Source organism: Aulostomus chinensis, chromosome 14 (genome assembly GCF_037954235.1).
Source record: "Aulostomus chinensis isolate RoL2024-O1b breed Wild chromosome 14, RoL_Achi_v1.0, whole genome shotgun sequence".
Classification (NCBI taxonomy): Eukaryota; Metazoa; Chordata; class Actinopteri; order Syngnathiformes; family Aulostomidae; genus Aulostomus; species Aulostomus chinensis.
Genome location: NC_141333.1, coordinates 13,283,486 through 13,302,711, shown reverse-complemented (window position 1 = coordinate 13,302,711; position 19,226 = coordinate 13,283,486). Strand labels below are relative to the sequence as shown.

The following is a 19,226-nucleotide window of genomic DNA, read 5'->3' as shown; positions in this document are numbered from 1 at the left end:
CGTCCTGCTTACTCATGCCTTACCCGTGTCCTCATTTTCAATAAAGGAACCTGAAGTGAGCCTGGCCAGTGTTGATATCCAAGACTCTATCCCCATGAATGTTTCTCTGGCCTCGCTGCTCAACAAGGATCCTCTCCTAGAGCTTCTGCCTGCCCTGCACCCCCTGGAGCACCATGTACGCTATGTCATCACCCATGGCAACAGTAATGAACACTTCCGCCTGCTGGAACGCCGCGATGGAAAGAGCGTGCTCCGGCTTGGCAAGAGGCCACCTCCACCAGGATCCTACAGGGTGGATATCGCCAGTCTGCCGCTGTTTGGGCCTCGAAGACGACACCAGCTGGAGGAGCAGCACGACAGTGACTACCTACAAGGGGAACTAGGGGACGCCCTACGCATCAAGCTCCACATCCACCTGCACTGAGCTCAGAGTGCCCTGGACTGATTCTCAAAGTTTTGTCCTACCCTTGTAACCAGTAACTCCTCCCCCCCTTCCAGTGCCCCCCAGCAGGACCGTCCCCACCATCAGGGGGTAATCAAGGGCTATGAAAGACTGAGTCAGCCCACCTCTACCACCACTCTGTTACTGTTCATGTTATTATATGTTCCTGTTTTGTGTGGTTTCTTTCTTCCTTTTTTTTTTTTTACCCTGATAACTCTTGCGCCCATTGTCTCTACCAGACCTAGCACTCATCATCCACTGGGAGATCCAGTGGAGAATATGACAGAGAGGTGACTCGTCCTCAGAACCCCCCCCCCCCCCCCCATACACAAATATGTCCAAAAAAAAAGACAATGTGGCACACAATTCCATGAAGCACTTTTGTAGGCAGGTACTCAAAGCATGAGTTTATTAGAAAAAGAAAAGTGCTGAGAGTCGTCAAAACTGTCTTAATGCATTTGTGGAAGTGATTCAGTTACAATGCAGGAAACTTAAAAAGTCTGTTATTTAAATATCCAAGTTACAGACTGAAGGTCGGGTGCCGGCGCGGTGGTCTAAGGACGCTCTCACCTCTCTGTGATCTTCGTGAACATCACAACTCTGGGGATCGTCGTGTCTGCCCCTCTCAGTATTGTAGTGTGTCATTTAATGTATTTGTGCTGTTTGACAAATGTTAACAAGAAGGACTGCAACATTTACACAGCATTTCAGGTTCTTAAGTCCATAGCGGTCTGTTTTTTTGTTTTTTTTTTTTAAATAGCTGGATGCCAACCAATATTCAGATGCTTGTTTTCTGCTCTGATGTGACTGATTTATATCCTGCCTGCAGGCAGGAGGTAGACAGGGATTAGCGTGTTTGCGTGTGTGTGCTGTCATGTTTGGTTACCTCAGTACTTCTCACCAAGTATGGACACCAGCTGTGATGCTGACTTAGAAACAAAAGAGGGTGCTATAGTCCCTCAGCATCCACCGTGAACAGGGAATACACCAGTTAGCAGCTCGTAGACATAAAAGAAGATCAGTTTGTTTGTATTTAGGGATTCACACTTAAGGTGCACTGACTCTTGATGTTGAGAGTCAGCTTCTTTTTTTTTTTTTACTTGTGTTAAGAGGCTTCTTGCGGTTCCGCAGTTTTACGTTCCTGAGTATAGATGTTTTAGTTGAGCAGAACTTGAAGCTGAACTTGACAACCACCTTAGACTTCACCATGAGCTCGACGGCCTCATTTACAAAACACAGAGACGCGCGGCTGAAGGCAGCGACGGTCTCAAAGGTACATGACATGTTAACATTACCTAAGCTGTAACTCAAGGTAGTGCTTAAAAAATGTATAAAAAAAAAAAAGTATGCACAGGTGAACACGAAACCTCACACACACACACACACACCTAAAAAAAAAAAAGAAAAAAAGAAAAAAAAAGACCCAAACAAATATCTGTCAGGTCAACTTTCATTTCTCGTGATTTTTTTTTCTCTCAAAGAGGAAAAAAAAGGTGCTAGATAATCCCGTCTCTTATGCTGTACAAAGGAAAGTGCAGTCTTGAATCTGGATTGCAAAAAAGTGACAATGTTTTTGCTAGGTTTTTTTTTTTTTTTTTTAATTCGTGTTGTGTTCGTCTGTCTTTTGTATTGTCTCAGTGCTGAAAAAAAAACAATATTATCAAACTTGCTTCTTGAAAATTAAATTGTATATTTTTAAGTGAAATGTAGATTTTTTTTAAACGTCAAGGCTGTCAAAACAAATACTCACAGTGAACCCAAGAACTGAAGGCCTTTAGTGCTGTTGACTTTGTTTTGTTAAGGAACAAAAGTAATCAGAAAAAGCATCCTTGATCACTGACTGTATCATTTTAAGCCACTGTTGTCTAGTCAGTGATAGGAAAGAGGAGAAAAAAAAAAGCATGTCAGACTTGAAGATTATTAATATTTCCAACATGAGGAAGATCACACTGTCTGTACAACATCACAAACATCAATCCAGCCAGGAAATATGGCGCAAAACAAGAGTCATTTTCAAGGTTGCTGCACTGCCCCACAGCCTTGGCAAAGTTTATCATGCATAACCGTTTTTCTCTAACCTGGGAAGCTTTGTATACTTTGTATCTTTACTGTCAGTTTGTCTTTTATTTTGCCGCTATGTTTTTTTTTGTTTGTTTTTTTGTTTTTAAAAAAGGCAGTGTGCTTACTGTGTTTCAGCTTCAGTGTCAAACTTGAATACTGTCATCATCATCATCATCATCAACATCGTCATCATCTTGTAGCATTGAAATATCATTTGCCGTATTAATGGGAAAGCAACTTTCAGTCGTTCAAATGTCCATCAAACCACTGAAAAGACAATCATCCAATCATATTGACTGGCTGAAGATCAATAAATCGATCAGCCCTCATAGGAGACATTTCTAATATCTGCATCCTTGTTTATGTGAAAAAAAAACCAAAGATCAATAACACCAAGTGGCGGTCTTTTAAATCAGACTATTCACATAATACTGTACACTTTTGTTCAGTGACATAAATGCAATAAAATATTGTGGGTTATATTTTTAAGCGTTTTGTCCTGAGTTTGTCTTTTCTATTGAAAAAAAAAAAAGTGACACAAGTTGACTACTACTTAGTAAATGATTTATTTGATTTCCAACATGAAACGTGGACGCTCCACACAGTCCAGCTATCAAATTATGATGAGCAATAGGTCCGCTCCACTGATTCAACCCAGTATATCAAAATCAAGCAGAAAGTCAGAAAAATAGGAAATTACAAAACAGAAAAAAAGCAAAGCTGTCTGCTTTGCCTCCTTCTGAGATGCGGCCGCATTACTACCTCCACAGGTCTGATAGAGTAAGAGGAAGATAGCAAAAAGGAGACTCTAAAACTTGAGTCTGAATAGAAAAATAAAGCCTTCTTTTGCCTAAAGGTTTCTGTTTGCTTCATCACCACACTTGGCAGGCAAAGGAAACAAACAGTTAACCACACCTCCACTTGCAGTAATAAGAGATTATATAGTGTCAATATGGCTTTTCAGTTATAGACAAGGGAACACACAAAACACACGAGATTTCATGGGGACACAAACTACCTGCTACTTAGAAAGCAGTGTTGCACGAAGACGAGAGTTGGAAACTACAATCAGCACAGAAACGTGAGGAGCTGTGATCCCTGATCAACACCTGGATGCTCCAGGACGGACCTTCATTCATTAAAGGGGCATCTGCTTTTGTGTAAACTCCACCATTCCTGCCTGTGTTCAGTGTTCTGGTAACAACTGTAGCTCCGAGGTTATATTGTGAGTGGAGGTGGCCTTTACTGACTGGTATGTTAGACTAGTAGAGTAGGTCAGATTAAGGCAGCTGTGTAGCTTCATTATTTCTGTCCATCATGGTCCAGCATCTGGGTCTGGGTGAGCGTTTTGCTTGCAGCTTTCAGTGACATGTGTGTCATAGTAACATAGGGACCTACAGCCTCATATTTACATCAGTACACAGGCTGAAATACACCAGTAAACGCCCCTCCTCGAGCGCATTCACCGTATTGTTGCTGTCCGATTCCGCATCTAAATCAATGCGTCTTGAAACATCACCCTACACAAGTGCATAATCAAACTGACCCCTCTCCAGCCCCTCCTTGTGGTCAGTCCAGGATGATGCAGGCATGCGGCTGTAGGGGTCCAGCAGGATCCTGAAGCACCTGACCAGCAGGAAGACCAGGAAGAGCATGAGGAGACCTACGAAGGCCAAGGCGGTGCGTTGCTCGGTGTCCACCCCAACCAAAGCCAGAGGAGGGCTGCTGCTGCCACCGCCAGGACTGCCGGGAAGGGAGGAGCTGGCTGGGGACAGCAGCAACTCGTAGTCAAGTGTGGGCCCATCACTCATCCTCCACGGGGCCCGAAGGCAGGGCTTACACACCGACTGGATGGTTGGTATATTGGGAAGAGGCGCGGAGAAAGAAGGGAAGGTGCTCATGAGAGGTACACTGGAGACTGTCAGTTTGCCTGATGTGCAGAGAAGGCAGCTTTATATATTAGACCGTAGTTGCTGGGTGGGGGGGCTTAAACAAGAAATGAGGGGATACAAATTAGCAGGCAGGAAGACAATCTCCAGTTCTTGTCTAAGTGTGTGTGCATTAATCACAGCAGGACACAGATGTTCTTCTGCTGGCCAGTTTTTTTCTGTCAAATCTAGGACAGTGAAATGACCCAGACACCCCTGCCCCTAATCTGATATGACAATGTGACAGACACATGCATATACACACACACACACACACACACACACACACACACACACACACACACACACACACACACACTTTTCAATTAAAATGGACTAATTTTAAGTGTAACACATTGTTGAGGAGCTTATTAACCAGTCTATGGAAGCTATCCAGCCTGTTCTTCAAGTGACCACCCTCAGGCAGTAATATATTTAGGGTATTTATTTATCAGGGCCACTGTGCTAGTCAGCGCAGACAGGAAGTGACACTGCTAATGCAAACACGTGTCTGATCACAGTCAAGGTCAGCGTTCTAGATGGGAATTAGTATGGGCGTTCTCTCACAGAACTGAGACACATGATAACCGTGTAACCAGGTATATGTTTGCACTACTGCCCGTGTGTGTGTTTGCATGTGGCTAATAAGATTAGGAGGTCAGTCGATCAGCACTCTGAATATGAAACAGCGCATCACCTTTGCTGATGTCGTTCACTAAATGCAAAGTTCTGCCTCCCCTTAGGTAGCTGGAGCGTGATAAGTAGGTCAGAGCTGTCAGATGCTCAAAGAAGTCTCTTTCCCTTTGGGATGATCTCGTCAAAAATCACCTCTGTTGACAAGTAGCGATGCAACAGGAGGTAGGAAATGACTTGCAAGGTTCTGGGAAGGTGAATGTCTTTTGTGTTTTCAGTCAAAAAGAGGTGGCTTCCTCCCGTTCGGTCTGCTGAAAGTAGAATCTGTCAATGGAGCTGTTCTTACAGTCCTCAGCTGACATGACAGACTGATGTTCACAGACTCGTCAGATGTTCCTGGTGAAGCTGAGCAGCTGCTGAGTCACTGCAGCTGCAATTACCTCACAACCTGAAAGAAATAAAGGCACCTGGTTAGAAAGGCTTTGAAAAAAAGTCACTTAATTTAATTTGCATGACACAGAATCAATATTTTCAAATCCTTTAATATAACTTAAGGCACTGCAGAACTTTTCTAATAGGATTAATTGTTTCTAACATAGACCTTAAGGACAAGATTAAGTCATTCCTTCCTCGTTTCATCATATGATGCGATTATTACAGTGACAGTGACATTAGCCATCTGCGGAGAGAATGCAGCACCAGCATCCTCTGTAATGACACTCAATTATAAGCTCATTACACCCACATTAGCAGTAATGAATGCATGATTATAAACACCGAAGCAAAATTACATCATCCCTATTTGTCAGTGTAGTGTTACGACGTGCCAACTGTTGACCCCTGTCGTTCGTTTGTTCACATGATGGAAGCGCAGCCTCATTAATTATCTAAAATCACATCTCCCGTGGCAGACACGGTTTCAAATCATTCAGGAAACATGACACGCAAACCATTTTTACCTGCTCATCCGAGTCATCTGAATAGAACAATGACTTGACTGTTTGCTCTCAACAGTGTGTGTGCGTGTGTGTGTGTGTGTGTGTGTGTGTGTTTGTTGGCGGAGGGGGGGCATCCTCAGGGGCAGGAACCAGACTTGATACCAATTTAGTTGGAACGGCATGTTCAGGTGGGGATAAAAGGCGTTAAACTGTGATTTTTGGGTCATCTGTCAAGGTTAGGGTTTCATGTAATTGTATGTAAATAGTGTATTGTTTTTTTTGGGGGGGGGGGTCAGGAGTCTCAGGTGATTTAATTATAAATCTGTATTAATTAAGATGAACATAAGAACTTATTTCCATCCTCCTCAGAGCCAGACAAGAGGATAGATACCTTTCTCTCAGTAGGAGCTGAGACCTACAGATTAGCTAGTTAGTGTAGCACAATAAGTGGGAGTAGATGGGCAAGTTAGCACACCTTCAACTTGCACATACAGCCTCCAAGACCTGTAATTCTTCATCTCATTATTGTAGCTCAAATAGGATCAAGATCTTATTTCTTTCAACAATCAATCCTCCTCATCCTCTCCTACAAAGTCAGACGTGATTAGTCATAGCAGTCGCTCTTAGTTGTCAACAAACCTTTTTGTTAAGCTGGCTGAAGTTTGGAGGTGCTGCTTCAAATCACTGCACCCGGTCAGTAAAGTACTTCCAGTGATGCGTCCGATGCAAAAATAACAACATTGTGCAATTTTAAATTGTTATTTCATGGTGCACGTAACAAAGAATGCTAATTATATTAATGCAGGCAAAGACCATTGTGTTATGCTAGCTAGTGTTTAGCTGGTGTCTGTGGGTCTCATCTCCCTAATGCAAGCACAGAGGGGAGAAGTGAATCTATCCCCTTTGTCTGGCTCTGGCGAGGATAGTCAGTAAATGTACCTCTCAAAAAGTTGGCGTGTTCCTTTAAGGGTAGGGCCAGAGAGAGATGCTTAGAAAAGACAAATATAAGAGGCTGCGCAGGAAGAGAGAGATAGATAGATAGATAGAGATAGAGAGAGAGAGAGAGAGAGAGAGAGAGAGAGAGAGAGAGAGAGAGAGAGAGAGAGGCTGGGAGAAAGATGGCTACAGTAATACATTTTAAATTGCAAGTTAATGCATCAGTAGATGCAGTGACTAAGGAAGGTTTTTATTATGAAATATTGTTGACTTCGTTATTGTTTTTATAGCTAGAATACATACAAATGATTAGACATTTCAAGACCAAAATAGCAACAAAAAAAAGATTAATAGCTGGGGTAAAGATGGAGGGACAGAGCATGTGTTCCTATGGTGAATGGGCAGCAGTACAGAGGAGAGGGGAAAGGTTTGCTGGCACAAACTGGACTGACTCTCCTCTATAACCATGGCAAAATGCCTCATCCATTCACTCTGCTACTGCTTCTCTTTCTCTTTCTCTGTCTCTTCCAGTTCAAAAGGCTTTCTATCTGCTACTTCATCAGCCAGAGTCTCCAGGGTGCTCAGTGCACCACATTCAGGCTGGCAGCAGGATGACCGGGAACCTGGCACTCACACTGTGAATGAACGTGCACCACTGTGTGTGTGTGTGTGTGTGTGTGTGTGTGTGTGTGTTTGTGTGTACATCCAGAACTGCTGTGTGCGTATGTGTTTCAGTTTGTCACTGCCTCTGACTGAAGTGAGTTTCACAGCCCAAAAATAGGTCAGAAACCTTGAAAGACTTTTCAAGGACATTCTTGCAAATGACACCGTTACACATCTGCAGCTTCTGATCAGAAATTCATGTGACATTTGGATGTTGATTGATTAACATATAATGACCTGTTTTGTTGTGTGTGAGTGTGTGTGTGTGTGTGTGTGGGGGGGGGGGGGTTCAGCAGTTGCCTTTTTGAATACCTACTTTGAGAAATGTTTTTTTTCTACAGAGAAAACAGGACAAGATTAAATGTTAAATTTGAATTTTAAAGGAAGAGTTCAGTTTTTTTTTATTATCATTCTATCCATATTTGCAATTCTCACCAGTTCTTTCTCTGCCAAAAGGTCACTGTATACAGAGGAGAAAAAACCCACAGTATCATGTAAACACAACAAGTATGCAGACAGCCATGCAAATTCTGTGGAAACTGTCGACCACCCACTCACACTCGGAGTCATTACATGCACTCGCTGGAAATACAAGCACAAGTGGGAGCAAAAACACACATTGCTGACAAAGCCCACACACAGGGATCATTTCCATTTTGAATGTAGGAGGATGGGCTAAAAGGTACAAACCTAACCCTCTCATCTGATCCTATCCTCCGTGTAATTATTTAGCCAACGTGCTTCTCCATTATCTCTCTCTAACTCATCGGGGGGGGGGGGGTAGAGATAAATCGAATAAGAGACGGGGGGAATGAACTTCCAGATGAGAGGGAGAGAGAGAGAGTATTGTCCAATTTATCATCTGATACAATAACAGGTGTACTATTACTACTATATAGTGTATTGATTAATGTTCATGTAAGAGGAAACCTGTATAGATACAGTATGTTCTGTCTTACAGGTCAGATGCTTCACTCACAGGCTCCTGAGGTGTGCGTGCGTGTGTGTGTGTGTGTGTGTGTGTGTGTGTGTGTGTGTGTGTGTGTGTGTGTGTGTGTGTGAATAAGTCATTGGGAGGTAGAGGGAGGACAGACAGAGATTGCTCAGCTTATTTTCCTCTTCGTTAAGCCTTGCCTCCACCATCACCCACCATCAGCCACATACACACACACACATACACACAGTCTGTCGTCTCGCTTGACTCACATTAGTTCACATTCCTGAGATGAAGGGAAGTGAGGCGGATACTCGTCAGTCTTCATCAAATAGCTCTTAAATGGACACCTCAGCCACGTAAGTGCACCGGAGATAATTTATTCACAATCAAAAACGCACACACACACACACACTCACGGTGACACATGCACATACATGTTCACACAGTAGATAAAACACATTTAAATGCTTTATTTAAATCCTGCAGTTACATTAAAATTGTCTAGAACTCAAATATTTAGAGGTCTTATACATGCCTAGACACCCAGGGGTAAAGAATACTCCACACACACACACACACACACACACACACACACACACACACACACACACACACACACACACACACACACACACACACACTGGCATCACCTCCTTACAGACCCATCTGTCAAGCTAACATTGACAGAACTCATCAGGCTAAATGAATTGAGCTGACAGTAATCTCTCAGGTTTCACCTTTTCTCATCTCTCTCCACCTACCATTCTCTATTCTAGTGGTTCTTAACCTGAGGGTCAGGACCCCCACAGGAGTCGCAAGATCATTTCTGGGGGTTCACTAATTGGTTGCGTAGAAAACCGAACAGCAATTTTTTTTATACTGGTAATGTCCCCCCCCCCCACACACACACACACATTTTATCACCTATAATTGTTATACAATTTGTCTAGGCCTACAAAAAACTATGAAGGCAGGTCTTAAGCATTATAAAACTTTAATGTTATACAACTTTATATACGTCTTAACAGGCCCAGTTATCTCAGGCCTATGGGAATGTATATCTTTCCATTATTGCTGTTTATGGCTGCTGACTGCATGCGCAGTTATTTAAATGATTCTAAAACACTAAAGCCTAAATTGAATGGTCTGTCTGTGGGAAAAAAAGGAGGTGGGGGGGTAACTTTATTATTCTGAGTGAGGGGCATGTCTCTAAAAGGTTGAGAACCACGACTCTGTCCTAACAAATGCGCATTTACCAAAACTAATCTACAACAGGCTTTGTCATTCGTAATAGGATTCAATACCGATCGTGAGCAAAAATGTCAGATCTGTGGCACCAAAAATCTAAAAAGAAAAACCAATCAATGAAACATCGTCTTAGCCAAACATACTGCATCTCATTGTGTGGTCCTTTTTTGGATGTCCCCCACCCCCTCCTTCTCAAATATTAGCTATCCGTGAGCCTGTTGGGGCACACTGATAGAACCGACACCCAAGCCTCCAAAAGGTTCGCTGCAGAGATAGCTTTTATTTGGGATTATTTATAAGCCACTCTCAGAAAGTAATTAGACTTTAGAAACAACGAGAAAGGGAGAAAAGAGGGCGGGCAAGTGGCAAGAGTCAGTAAATGTTCCCCTGTCGCAGGAGCAGCCTGCTGGGAATTGAATTAACCCTTTCAAATGGGCTGCTTATAGAGATAAAGTGGACCTGAAGAAAAGGCAAAGAGGACAAGCCTGCGATCCAGGTGAGTATCCCTGTTTTGATCTACTGCATAAACTCCACACACATATTGCGTATTGATACCATCCATCATTCAGCCTCATTGATTAAGTTTGATTTTTTTTGGTGAGGGGTGTTTGCCTCCATGGGTTAATTCATCACCGCGGGGAGCTGACACCCACAGTTGCTAATGAGGGTGATGGGAAGCAGGTCACCTTGAGATGTGAACAAAAACATGCTTCATACACCAAAACCTGTATAACCTGCAGGTCAGAGCTCCTCGAGTCTTTCTCCATCATTTGCACATGCGCACACGCACGCACACACACAACTGCAGACACACATGCATACAAATTTACAGATCCAAACACAACTGACTTGCAGGTGTGTTTTAGCTGTGGAGTTGTCTCTCTTTACACTTGGCTAGCAGCTTAGCTCCTGACCAGACACTTCCTCAGACAGCCCTCATCATAATTAGTCTGGCAGACACTCAGTAGGCGAGCTAATGGTGATAAAGTTTGGCAATTAAATACTCTGCTGTTCCAACTCCGCCAATGGGTCGACTCGGTGTATACACTTGGACAAGCACCAAAAGGAGTGTATTTGTGTGTGTGAGACAGACAGACAGACACACACACACACACACATACACACAAACACACACTCACATACAGATGGAGTGTGTTCTTTCACTACATGCAAATGAGAATCTGTGGGAGTAGAAAGCACTAAAGACTGCTGACCTTTTAAAAACAAAGAGATGCAGCACAGCAACAGCCAGGGCAGTACACTTTATATTAATGTATTCTTCAAGAGGCTGTCCATTGTCATAAACACGTGCACTTCTCTAGTAGTCTCTCCTCATCAGTTTGAAGTATAGATTTCGTGGCGAGGCATTATATAAAGAGGAAAAGCAGAGTGGAGGAAAGCCGTTCACATCCGTTTGCAGAGAAACTCATATTGTAGCGAACCAGCGCGAATGAACAAGGGACGGCGATATTGAAGGAAAGACAAATGGAGTTTTACACAGATGAAGGAGCAAAGGGAAGGAACACGCCCTTTGTGGTTCTCAAAAGCAGCAAGCAATTCCATGTTTGAAGCTGCCCACAATCTATCATTTTCCCCTCTGGCTCAGATGAACATGCAGTCCATTTCCTCTATCAGCACATTTTGGTCAACTTTCGATGTCACTCCAGCATCAATATTCAAAGTATTCTTTATATAGTACTACATGAGCTTTCTGTGTTACTTAGAAAAAAAAGTGATTGAAACACAGCTAATATGCAGACGTTCTCCCCTGACAGGATCATCTGCTACATGTTTCTCCAAAAGAAAAGGAAAAAAAAGGAGCGCCGAACTGGATCAAATTTCCAGACATCCAATCTGCTCTGTCCTCTCCCCTGGTTGTTTGTGTCACTCTCCCTGACAGCCTGGAGCACCAGTGTGTCTGACTGCCATCAGGGGAGGGGGGGGTTCTCAGACATCCTGTATGTTAGTGGAGGGAGGATGGACTCTGGATGTCTGGATGCTGATAAGGATGACTAAAGTAAATATACTGGTCAAGAATACAAGGTGGATATAACTTGGACATTGAAAACAAATCTGATGCAGAAATCCAACAAACGTCGGTCTGAGGGGGTCAAACCATGGACTCACGGGGGGATATGTCCAGCTTCATCACGTTTCCCAGTAATTTTTGATCAAACTGGGTGAAGTTTGGGAATGTAGCTGAAAAGGAAACGCATATTAGGAGCATGACCTTCTATCGAAAACCGTGTTATAAGCAACGATGCGCATGGCTGCAACAAACAGTAGAAGAAGAAGAATCATCTTTGCCATCAGAAAAATGAAGAGGTCTGGAGGAAGGAGATGGACACGTTAATTCTTTTTTCCTGTCTGTCAGGGTTATAATGCTGGAAAAAGTTTGAGAGGATGATGCTGACAGTGGAGAAACAGCTGGTCAGTCACAGGAGTTAAAGATTCATGACACCAGAGCAAAATCATGGAAGAGGTTTCATCTCCTCTTCTGAAGATGTATTCTTAAAGGCATAATCCACATCAAGCCAGCATGAAAACGTATTTGCCAGTTTTCGAGTTTTCATTAACCTTTATAATGCAAAACTTCTGACTTTGCATGAAAAATATAAACATGACCAACTGTACTGATCTGTAACCGGCTACAAATATGTTTATTTCTGCTTCTCTAACTTGGGAGGTCTGTGTGGCGTGAACTGTTTTCAAAATGAGCCTCAAGTGGCCACGTAAGGGACTGCAGCCCCTGGAACGTCATGACTACAACCACTTTTCATTTGCTTCATTCTAACAAACTAAAAAAAAAACCAAAACCCTTAACCCCCCCTCAAAAAAAGGTGTTAAATAAACCACGAGTTTGAAATTATTTCCTCATCTCCAAACACCCTTCTCTGCAGCGCCTTGCTCGATAAAGTGTCTGAGAAAATATTAGCAGCTATAAAAGTACAATAAAATCGACTAAATGCACATCCTCACAGAGTGAACCCTTTTTATGTGTTTTATTTCATCTAGTCATTATTCTCCAAGCAACTCGAGGCCGATTCAAAGGCAAGAGGGTCCTGAAACAAATTTGTCCCCTTCAGGAACCACATTTCTCTGTTCCCTCAGACACTCCTGTCTCTCCTATTCAGCGCTAACAGCACCACCTTAATCTGCTCTGTCATATCTGACCCGTATTTCTATCATCATCACCCCCCCCCCCCACACACACACACACACACGCACACACACTAGCATCCCTATTTGAAATTGGCCTCTTTCACCCTCCCATTTTCTACCAAAGTCCCATCTGTCCCACCAGTCAGGGTGAATAAATGTCAACCAAATCACATCCACCTACATCCTATATTTAATTCACAAATCCTACACAGGAAATATTGTGATGAGGATGAAGGGTGACCAGTCGGACCGGGTCAGCGGCGGATGGATAAATGTGTGGACGTGCGAGTTTTGTTTGTTGCAGGGCAAATAAAAGTAGGATTTCTGCAGAGAACATTTATCAGGCGATATAGGAGAAAATATCAGGAAAGTATAGGAGGCAGCCAATCCAGTAGTTCACCTCGAAAGACCGCCCCCCCCTTTCCCTCTGCTGCTGCTGTCAAGGCAACAACCGGTGCAGCACAGCAGCGAGAAAGACCTGAGGAGGTGAGAGGTGGTCAGATTAAAGATGAGGTAAGAGAAGACAGAGCAAGTAAATGGCTATAAGAATGGGTAAAAGCATGGAAGAAAGGTGGAGAGCAGAACAGTAATCCCTATGATTTGTGTCTACATTTAGACACAGTGGAGGTCTGCGGCTGCCCGAGGAGCAGGGAAGGTCAGTTAGCATCAATATGATACATCTCCTGGAATAGAGAGGGGGAAAAAATACTGGGAGGTGAGAGAAAAAAAGAGATAATATGGGGGGGGGGGTGGAAGTGGAAGTTAAGGGTGCGTTATGGAGATGTCAGCACTCTTAAAGTCAAAAAACAGCACTTTCCTTCCAGCCACCAGCCGTTCTGTCAAGTCCACCGGGACAGAACAGATCCTGCACCAGCCAGCCAGTCACGACGGCAATGAGGTCCATATATATTACATGGTCTGCCCACACAGCACTCGCTCCAAACCAGGATGACAGGGCTTGGTATTAAAAAATTAAGAAACTTTGTTGTAGATGGCAGTAGACCGGGATATCAGAGCATCCATGAGCCCGGATGTAAAACAATGCTTTTCAGGAAGTGATGCCCCCCACACCCATGAGTCAGAAAATACAACATCAGGGTACAATCCGGTCACCCTTTTAAGAAAACAGGAGCTTTAAATACTCAACAATGGAAGAGCATAAAATGCTGATTCTCACAGTGAAGCTAAAACACTGTAACTTTGCCCAGCAGGGTGCTGCTGATCCCTGCTGACAGTAGAAGCCATCAGTTGGGCCCCTAAGTACCGATTAAACACAGAAGAAAAGTCATCGCTGAGACACGGACATATCACCTTGCCAGAATGAATTTGATTATGGAGCTTACTGTATAGGACAGAGAGGGTGTGTGTGTGTGTGTGTGTGTGTGTGTGTGTGGGAGGGGGGGGGGATCCTAAGGCCAAATACAGAAGAAAGGAGAGCTTATCTTCTTCACTTCATAGTTCATCAGCATTTTTCCTTGAATAGGTGAAGAGGATTCGGCTCTTCCCCGAGTTAATAGAGTCATGCTGGGAGCTGGAGTCTGCCTACGAGCTGAGATGGAGCAGGAACGCAATCAATCCTGCCTTGTGTCAGTCATCAAAGAGCTATAGATTATGGGGGTCATGAATATTTGATGATTGATCGTTACCAGGAAATCAAAACTGTTACGTCTCAGGGGATCACCTCACGCTCACTTGTCAAGGTTGAAGACCTGAAATAACTCCGCCATATCTCCTCTGTAGTGAGTTTTTCCTGCAAGTGGACAGGTTTTGTGTTTGTATGAACATGAGGTGGTTCTTTATGGGACAGCAAATCGGCTGTTTATGACCTCATGTGAAACGCCGCCACATTACGTACAGCAAATTGAATCACGCTCAGTGTGACATTGCTATTATGGCAGGGGCAATATACGGTAGGGTCATGAAATAGACGGGCTATTTTCTCTCAGAACATCTCGAAACTGTCATTTCAGACCTGAACTGCGTTACGGCATGAAATTTCAATTATGGTGAGCAAAATAATGCAGCAAAGACAATTTGGTGACTTTACTTCCTGTGCTGCTTCGAAACGAGACTTGAACAATGTAATAAAGCAGCCACCTTGGTGGGCAATAGAGAATAAATGACACAAGATATTGAAGGTAATAACAGCGAGCGGCAGTGACACGGGGAGACAGCTGTGTGCCGGAGAAGCTGATTCACTAATGCGCTGCTTGTAATGCTGTTTATCCTGATGGGACGGAAGGAGGGCTTTGTGGGTAAACCCACCAGGGTTTTCTCTTTCCTTCCCTTCTCTTCTCTCATTACAGGCCATCCCAAGATGACATGGGCAGCTTCCTGTAGATCAGTAGGTCAGTATTTATCATAGGTGGTAAACTGAGCGTTGTCATTAAAGCCAAGTAGCCACAGGCTGTTTCACTGTAGGTTTTCATTCACTCGCTCTCTTATTTCTGAAAGCCTTAATGCCCATTTTTGTTGCACCAGTATGCAACATGTTGTGGATCAGCTTGTTTCATGAATAATTCTTTTAATCTCAAATGGCAAAACAAAAAAAACAAAAAAAAAACCCACAAAACAAAACATCAGTGATAATCTCTTTAAATGGAATGTTATAGGTGTTTGACCATCATTTTGTACAAATTCAGCCAGCATTTAATATACTCAGGGTTCAGAAGAGCATCTGTAGGTTTGTTGCAATGCACATTTATACCGTTCGACCACACTGCTTGTTTTGGATTATTTTAGCAGTTCTTAGCATATACTTTCTCTGTTTAAAACTGATGCTCATAAAAATGCAAGACAGTGTGCGGACCTTACAAAATGTTCCTCTCAGAATTCTGCCCGAGCATTCGAGTGTTCTCAGCTGTGGCATCCCAAACATTTTAATCAGAATGCTCAAATTATTTTAGAAATGCACCTCTTCAGCGACCATCCATCAAATTGGAGATACCAAAACTCAGATTACTCATTACTGTTAGCGAGAGATAGTCAATTATTCATCAGTTGTCACTGCAACACGAGACAATAAGGTTGGAAGTGGCCGTGAAACGTTGTGGTGCATCTAACGCCCGGCACAGATTTCAGGGTGGTTGGTAAATGATAAGGGCCAAAGACCGCACCTGCACGACCGGGACAGCATCAAATTACACACTAACTGATTTTATCACCGACAGCTGCACTGACAACACAATGCATACGGAGGTTGGTTTTTTTTTTCCTTTCCTGCAAGCATCAGTTGTAAATCTGAAATAAAAAAATAAATCATGACAGGAAATGAGATTTTTACTCTGAGTGACATTTCTAAATTAAATTCACTTGCAAGCTGTTCAGGGTGTATGCATCCTAATGACCTTCAGATGAGTTCAGACCAAGGAAAAAATACATTATATCTCAGCATGATAATTCAATTATAAACTGTCCACAACTCCTTAGGGTGCTTGGGGCTGAAATGGGAGAAAAACTTAGTAATTTCATGGTCGGTGATGTGGTAACCAGTAGTTAAGTGGTTTCGATAAATCAAAGTGGGCAGGTTTGGTTGAGAAAATTTAAAAAAACAAGTAACCAGTTGTAGGATATTCAGGTCCTAACATCTGATATATTCTCAAATGAAAACAAAGTCACCTTTACATGAAGTTTCTATTGTTTCTGCACAAAGACAAGACATGACGTTTTTCTGATGATGAAAGAAACTTCTTCTCACTTAACATTCAGCCTCCTTGACATCTTCTGTACCATTTGTTCTGTTTAGGTCCAAACTAAACATTTATTGGCAGCTGATCAGCTGACAGCAGTTTACGGAAACAAAATTAACTGAAAAGGACCGAGCTGTAAATGATGTAAAACCCAAAATGAATCCTTCACTTATCTCTATTCGTCCTAAACAGCAACAAAGACATGCATGTCGGACTTATTTGCCAAAGCTATAGATTTTTTTTTGAAGCACTATGGAAAACATAGCTCAGGATATGTTGCACACACCTGACTCATGAGCTGGTCCGCTGTGCTGCAGCCTGAAAGTTTGTGATGCTCTCGCCTCTCCGCCTCTTCCTCCGTTGCTTCTGAGCGTCGCTGGGCTCGCAGACACGATGGAGAGCAGGCAGACTGTTAAAGCCCCGCCCACTCCCGCCTCCCCCGGAGGGAACAGCCTATCACAGACCTGCCCGAACACACTCAGCCAATACTCATGCAAAAAGAATTAATAATAATAATAATAATAATAATAATAATAATAATAATAATAATAATAATAATAATAATAATTTTCAAAATTATTATACAACATGTATACATGCAAAATTTGTTTATAATAAAAGGTCTTCCTAAAACTTCAATTCAAATAATTCACAACACAACAATTGGAACACCTCTGTATAGTTAACTTTGACGAAATGATCATTAAAATAAGTGCAACAGCCGGAAGGAGGATTTGTTGTAGGAGGGTTTTTATCTGAATGCATCAGTAAGGTTTATATAAATAATGGGAAAGTGGGAGTATATTCCTATCCGTCATACAGTAGCCTGTCTTCTCTTGGGAATATATTCAATAAATACACTATTGAGCACCATAGACACATCATTTGTTGGTGCACTTGCACTGAGGGACCATCAATACACCTATTAGTGACAATGTTTTGCACAATTAACCCCATTAGGTCTTTCCAGTCATTCGTAATGAAAGAGTCCAGGTTTTCCTGGGAAAAGCTCCCAAATACCAGCTGCAGTACATAATTGTTGTCATGTTCAACTCAAAGATTTTTGAACCGTTTTTTTTTTTTTTTCAATTGTAAGAAATCAGAGGCGCCGGCACTGAAAGAAGTGGAGAAGACCCCTAGAGGATTAATAGTGTTTGCTTGAAAAGTCTATTGCACGCTTCAGTCCAGATCAGACTGCTGTGAAATCCAAACGTTGCAGGCGTGCGGATCCGCAGGGAAAATAAAGGTCATGTTTCTGCAGGTTTTTAGAAAACTAATTAACATCATTGTATGTATCACTGTGTAATCCTGCTATATATAACGCTTGTGATGCTGGAATTAATGAACATTCACACATCTTACCGTTCAACTTTTCTATAGGCTTAATTCCTTTAGACAGCAGCTTGTTTCACTCCCCTCCTCCATTGAAAGCCCCCCCCCCCCCCCCCGCACTAAAGAAACAATCCAAATAACTCGGTGCCCTGTAATGCCCTGCACACAGCTTATCAAATGGAGAAAAGTTTTACAGGATTCTTTAAATTCAGATTTCACATGCTTATACACCAAAAACCCCTTAAAGTATCAAACGGAAAAGTCCGCCTCTTCTCTCATCATGTCACTCCACCCCAACACTTCCTTCCGTACGCCTTATTCCTGCCTCCATCTTTAACACTCTCCCCACCCATCCTCTTCCTGCTCTTCTGATCTGAGGACTCCCATGTGGGGGAACCACTGGGTAAAAGACTATGAGCCACCTGCCGCCATTCCTCCATCTCCCTTGCTGGTGCCGGTCACCTCGCCTACGTTGTAGGAGCAGCAGGTCAGAGCTGGAGAGTTGCAGCAGGTGGGAGACAAGAGCAAGACAGCAGCGGTCGAGCAGCTCTGCATGTGGAGTGACCTTAATTAGATTTATTGCTGTAGTTCTTCTGGTCCTCGGAGTATCATCTCCACTTATGTAACCGGAGGGGGAATTTGCCAACCTGCTTCCTGGAACTATTTTTGTAGAGAAATGAGAGCTTATTTGATACTCGATTGTTGAAAACATTTGTTCAGAACAGAACTGCGCCTCTTCTCTTCTTACCTAACAAACCCCTTTGACTCTTTGTGCAGTCCTGCCCTCTGTGGTTCACCAGCAGAAAGGACAGAATATGAAAGTGTTCCAACCACGAAATCTCATCAAATTCAGGACAAACATTGTCAAAACACAGGAAGGACGTGCGAGCGATGACTGATATTCCCCTCATAGTAATGAAAGCGTGGGCAGACGCAGATGAGTTGACAACCCAACTGGACGTAAATGTATCGTCACTTTGCTAATTTTGATTACCGCTATTTTCTCTTGGAACAAAATGGCAGCTTCACATTAGAGACTGAAACTGCCAGTGTCTTTTAAAGTGTGTATGAGTGTGTGTTCATCACCTGTGGAGTGGCTGTGTGGGTGTGTGTAAGTGCATTATGGATATGGATTTTGTCACTTTGTGTAGGAGGCTCTGAAACTGACATGTTGACTAGAGGGATGTGTGTGTGTGTGTGTGTGTCTGTGTCTGTGTGTCTGTATAAATGGTTCCATGCATGCTTAATTCTCCTGTA

General features: G+C 42.9%; 2 protein-coding genes across 2 annotated transcripts in view; one reads left to right on the top strand and one right to left on the bottom strand.

The window, feature by feature from the left end:
• fbn3 (fibrillin 3) overlaps positions 1-3,138 on the top strand; it is a 63,484-nt gene extending 60,346 nt beyond the window's left edge. Inside the window, exon 65 of the mRNA XM_086223425.1 lies at positions 47-3,138. Coding sequence (XP_086079551.1) covers positions 47-424 — 378 coding nt within the window. The 3' untranslated portion in view covers positions 425-3,138. The remainder of the gene's footprint in view (positions 1-46) is intronic.
• LOC147249808 (cortexin-1-like) lies at positions 3,086-17,001 on the bottom strand. Its single transcript, XM_086223424.1, has 2 exons — positions 16,924-17,001; positions 3,086-5,512 (listed from the first exon to the last, which is right to left on the bottom strand). Exon 2 carries the CDS (start codon positions 4,402-4,404, stop codon positions 4,024-4,026), a length of 381 nt encoding a protein of 126 aa, XP_086079550.1. The 5' UTR covers positions 4,405-5,512; positions 16,924-17,001; the 3' UTR covers positions 3,086-4,023.
• Between the last annotated feature and the right edge of the window lie 2,225 nt (positions 17,002-19,226).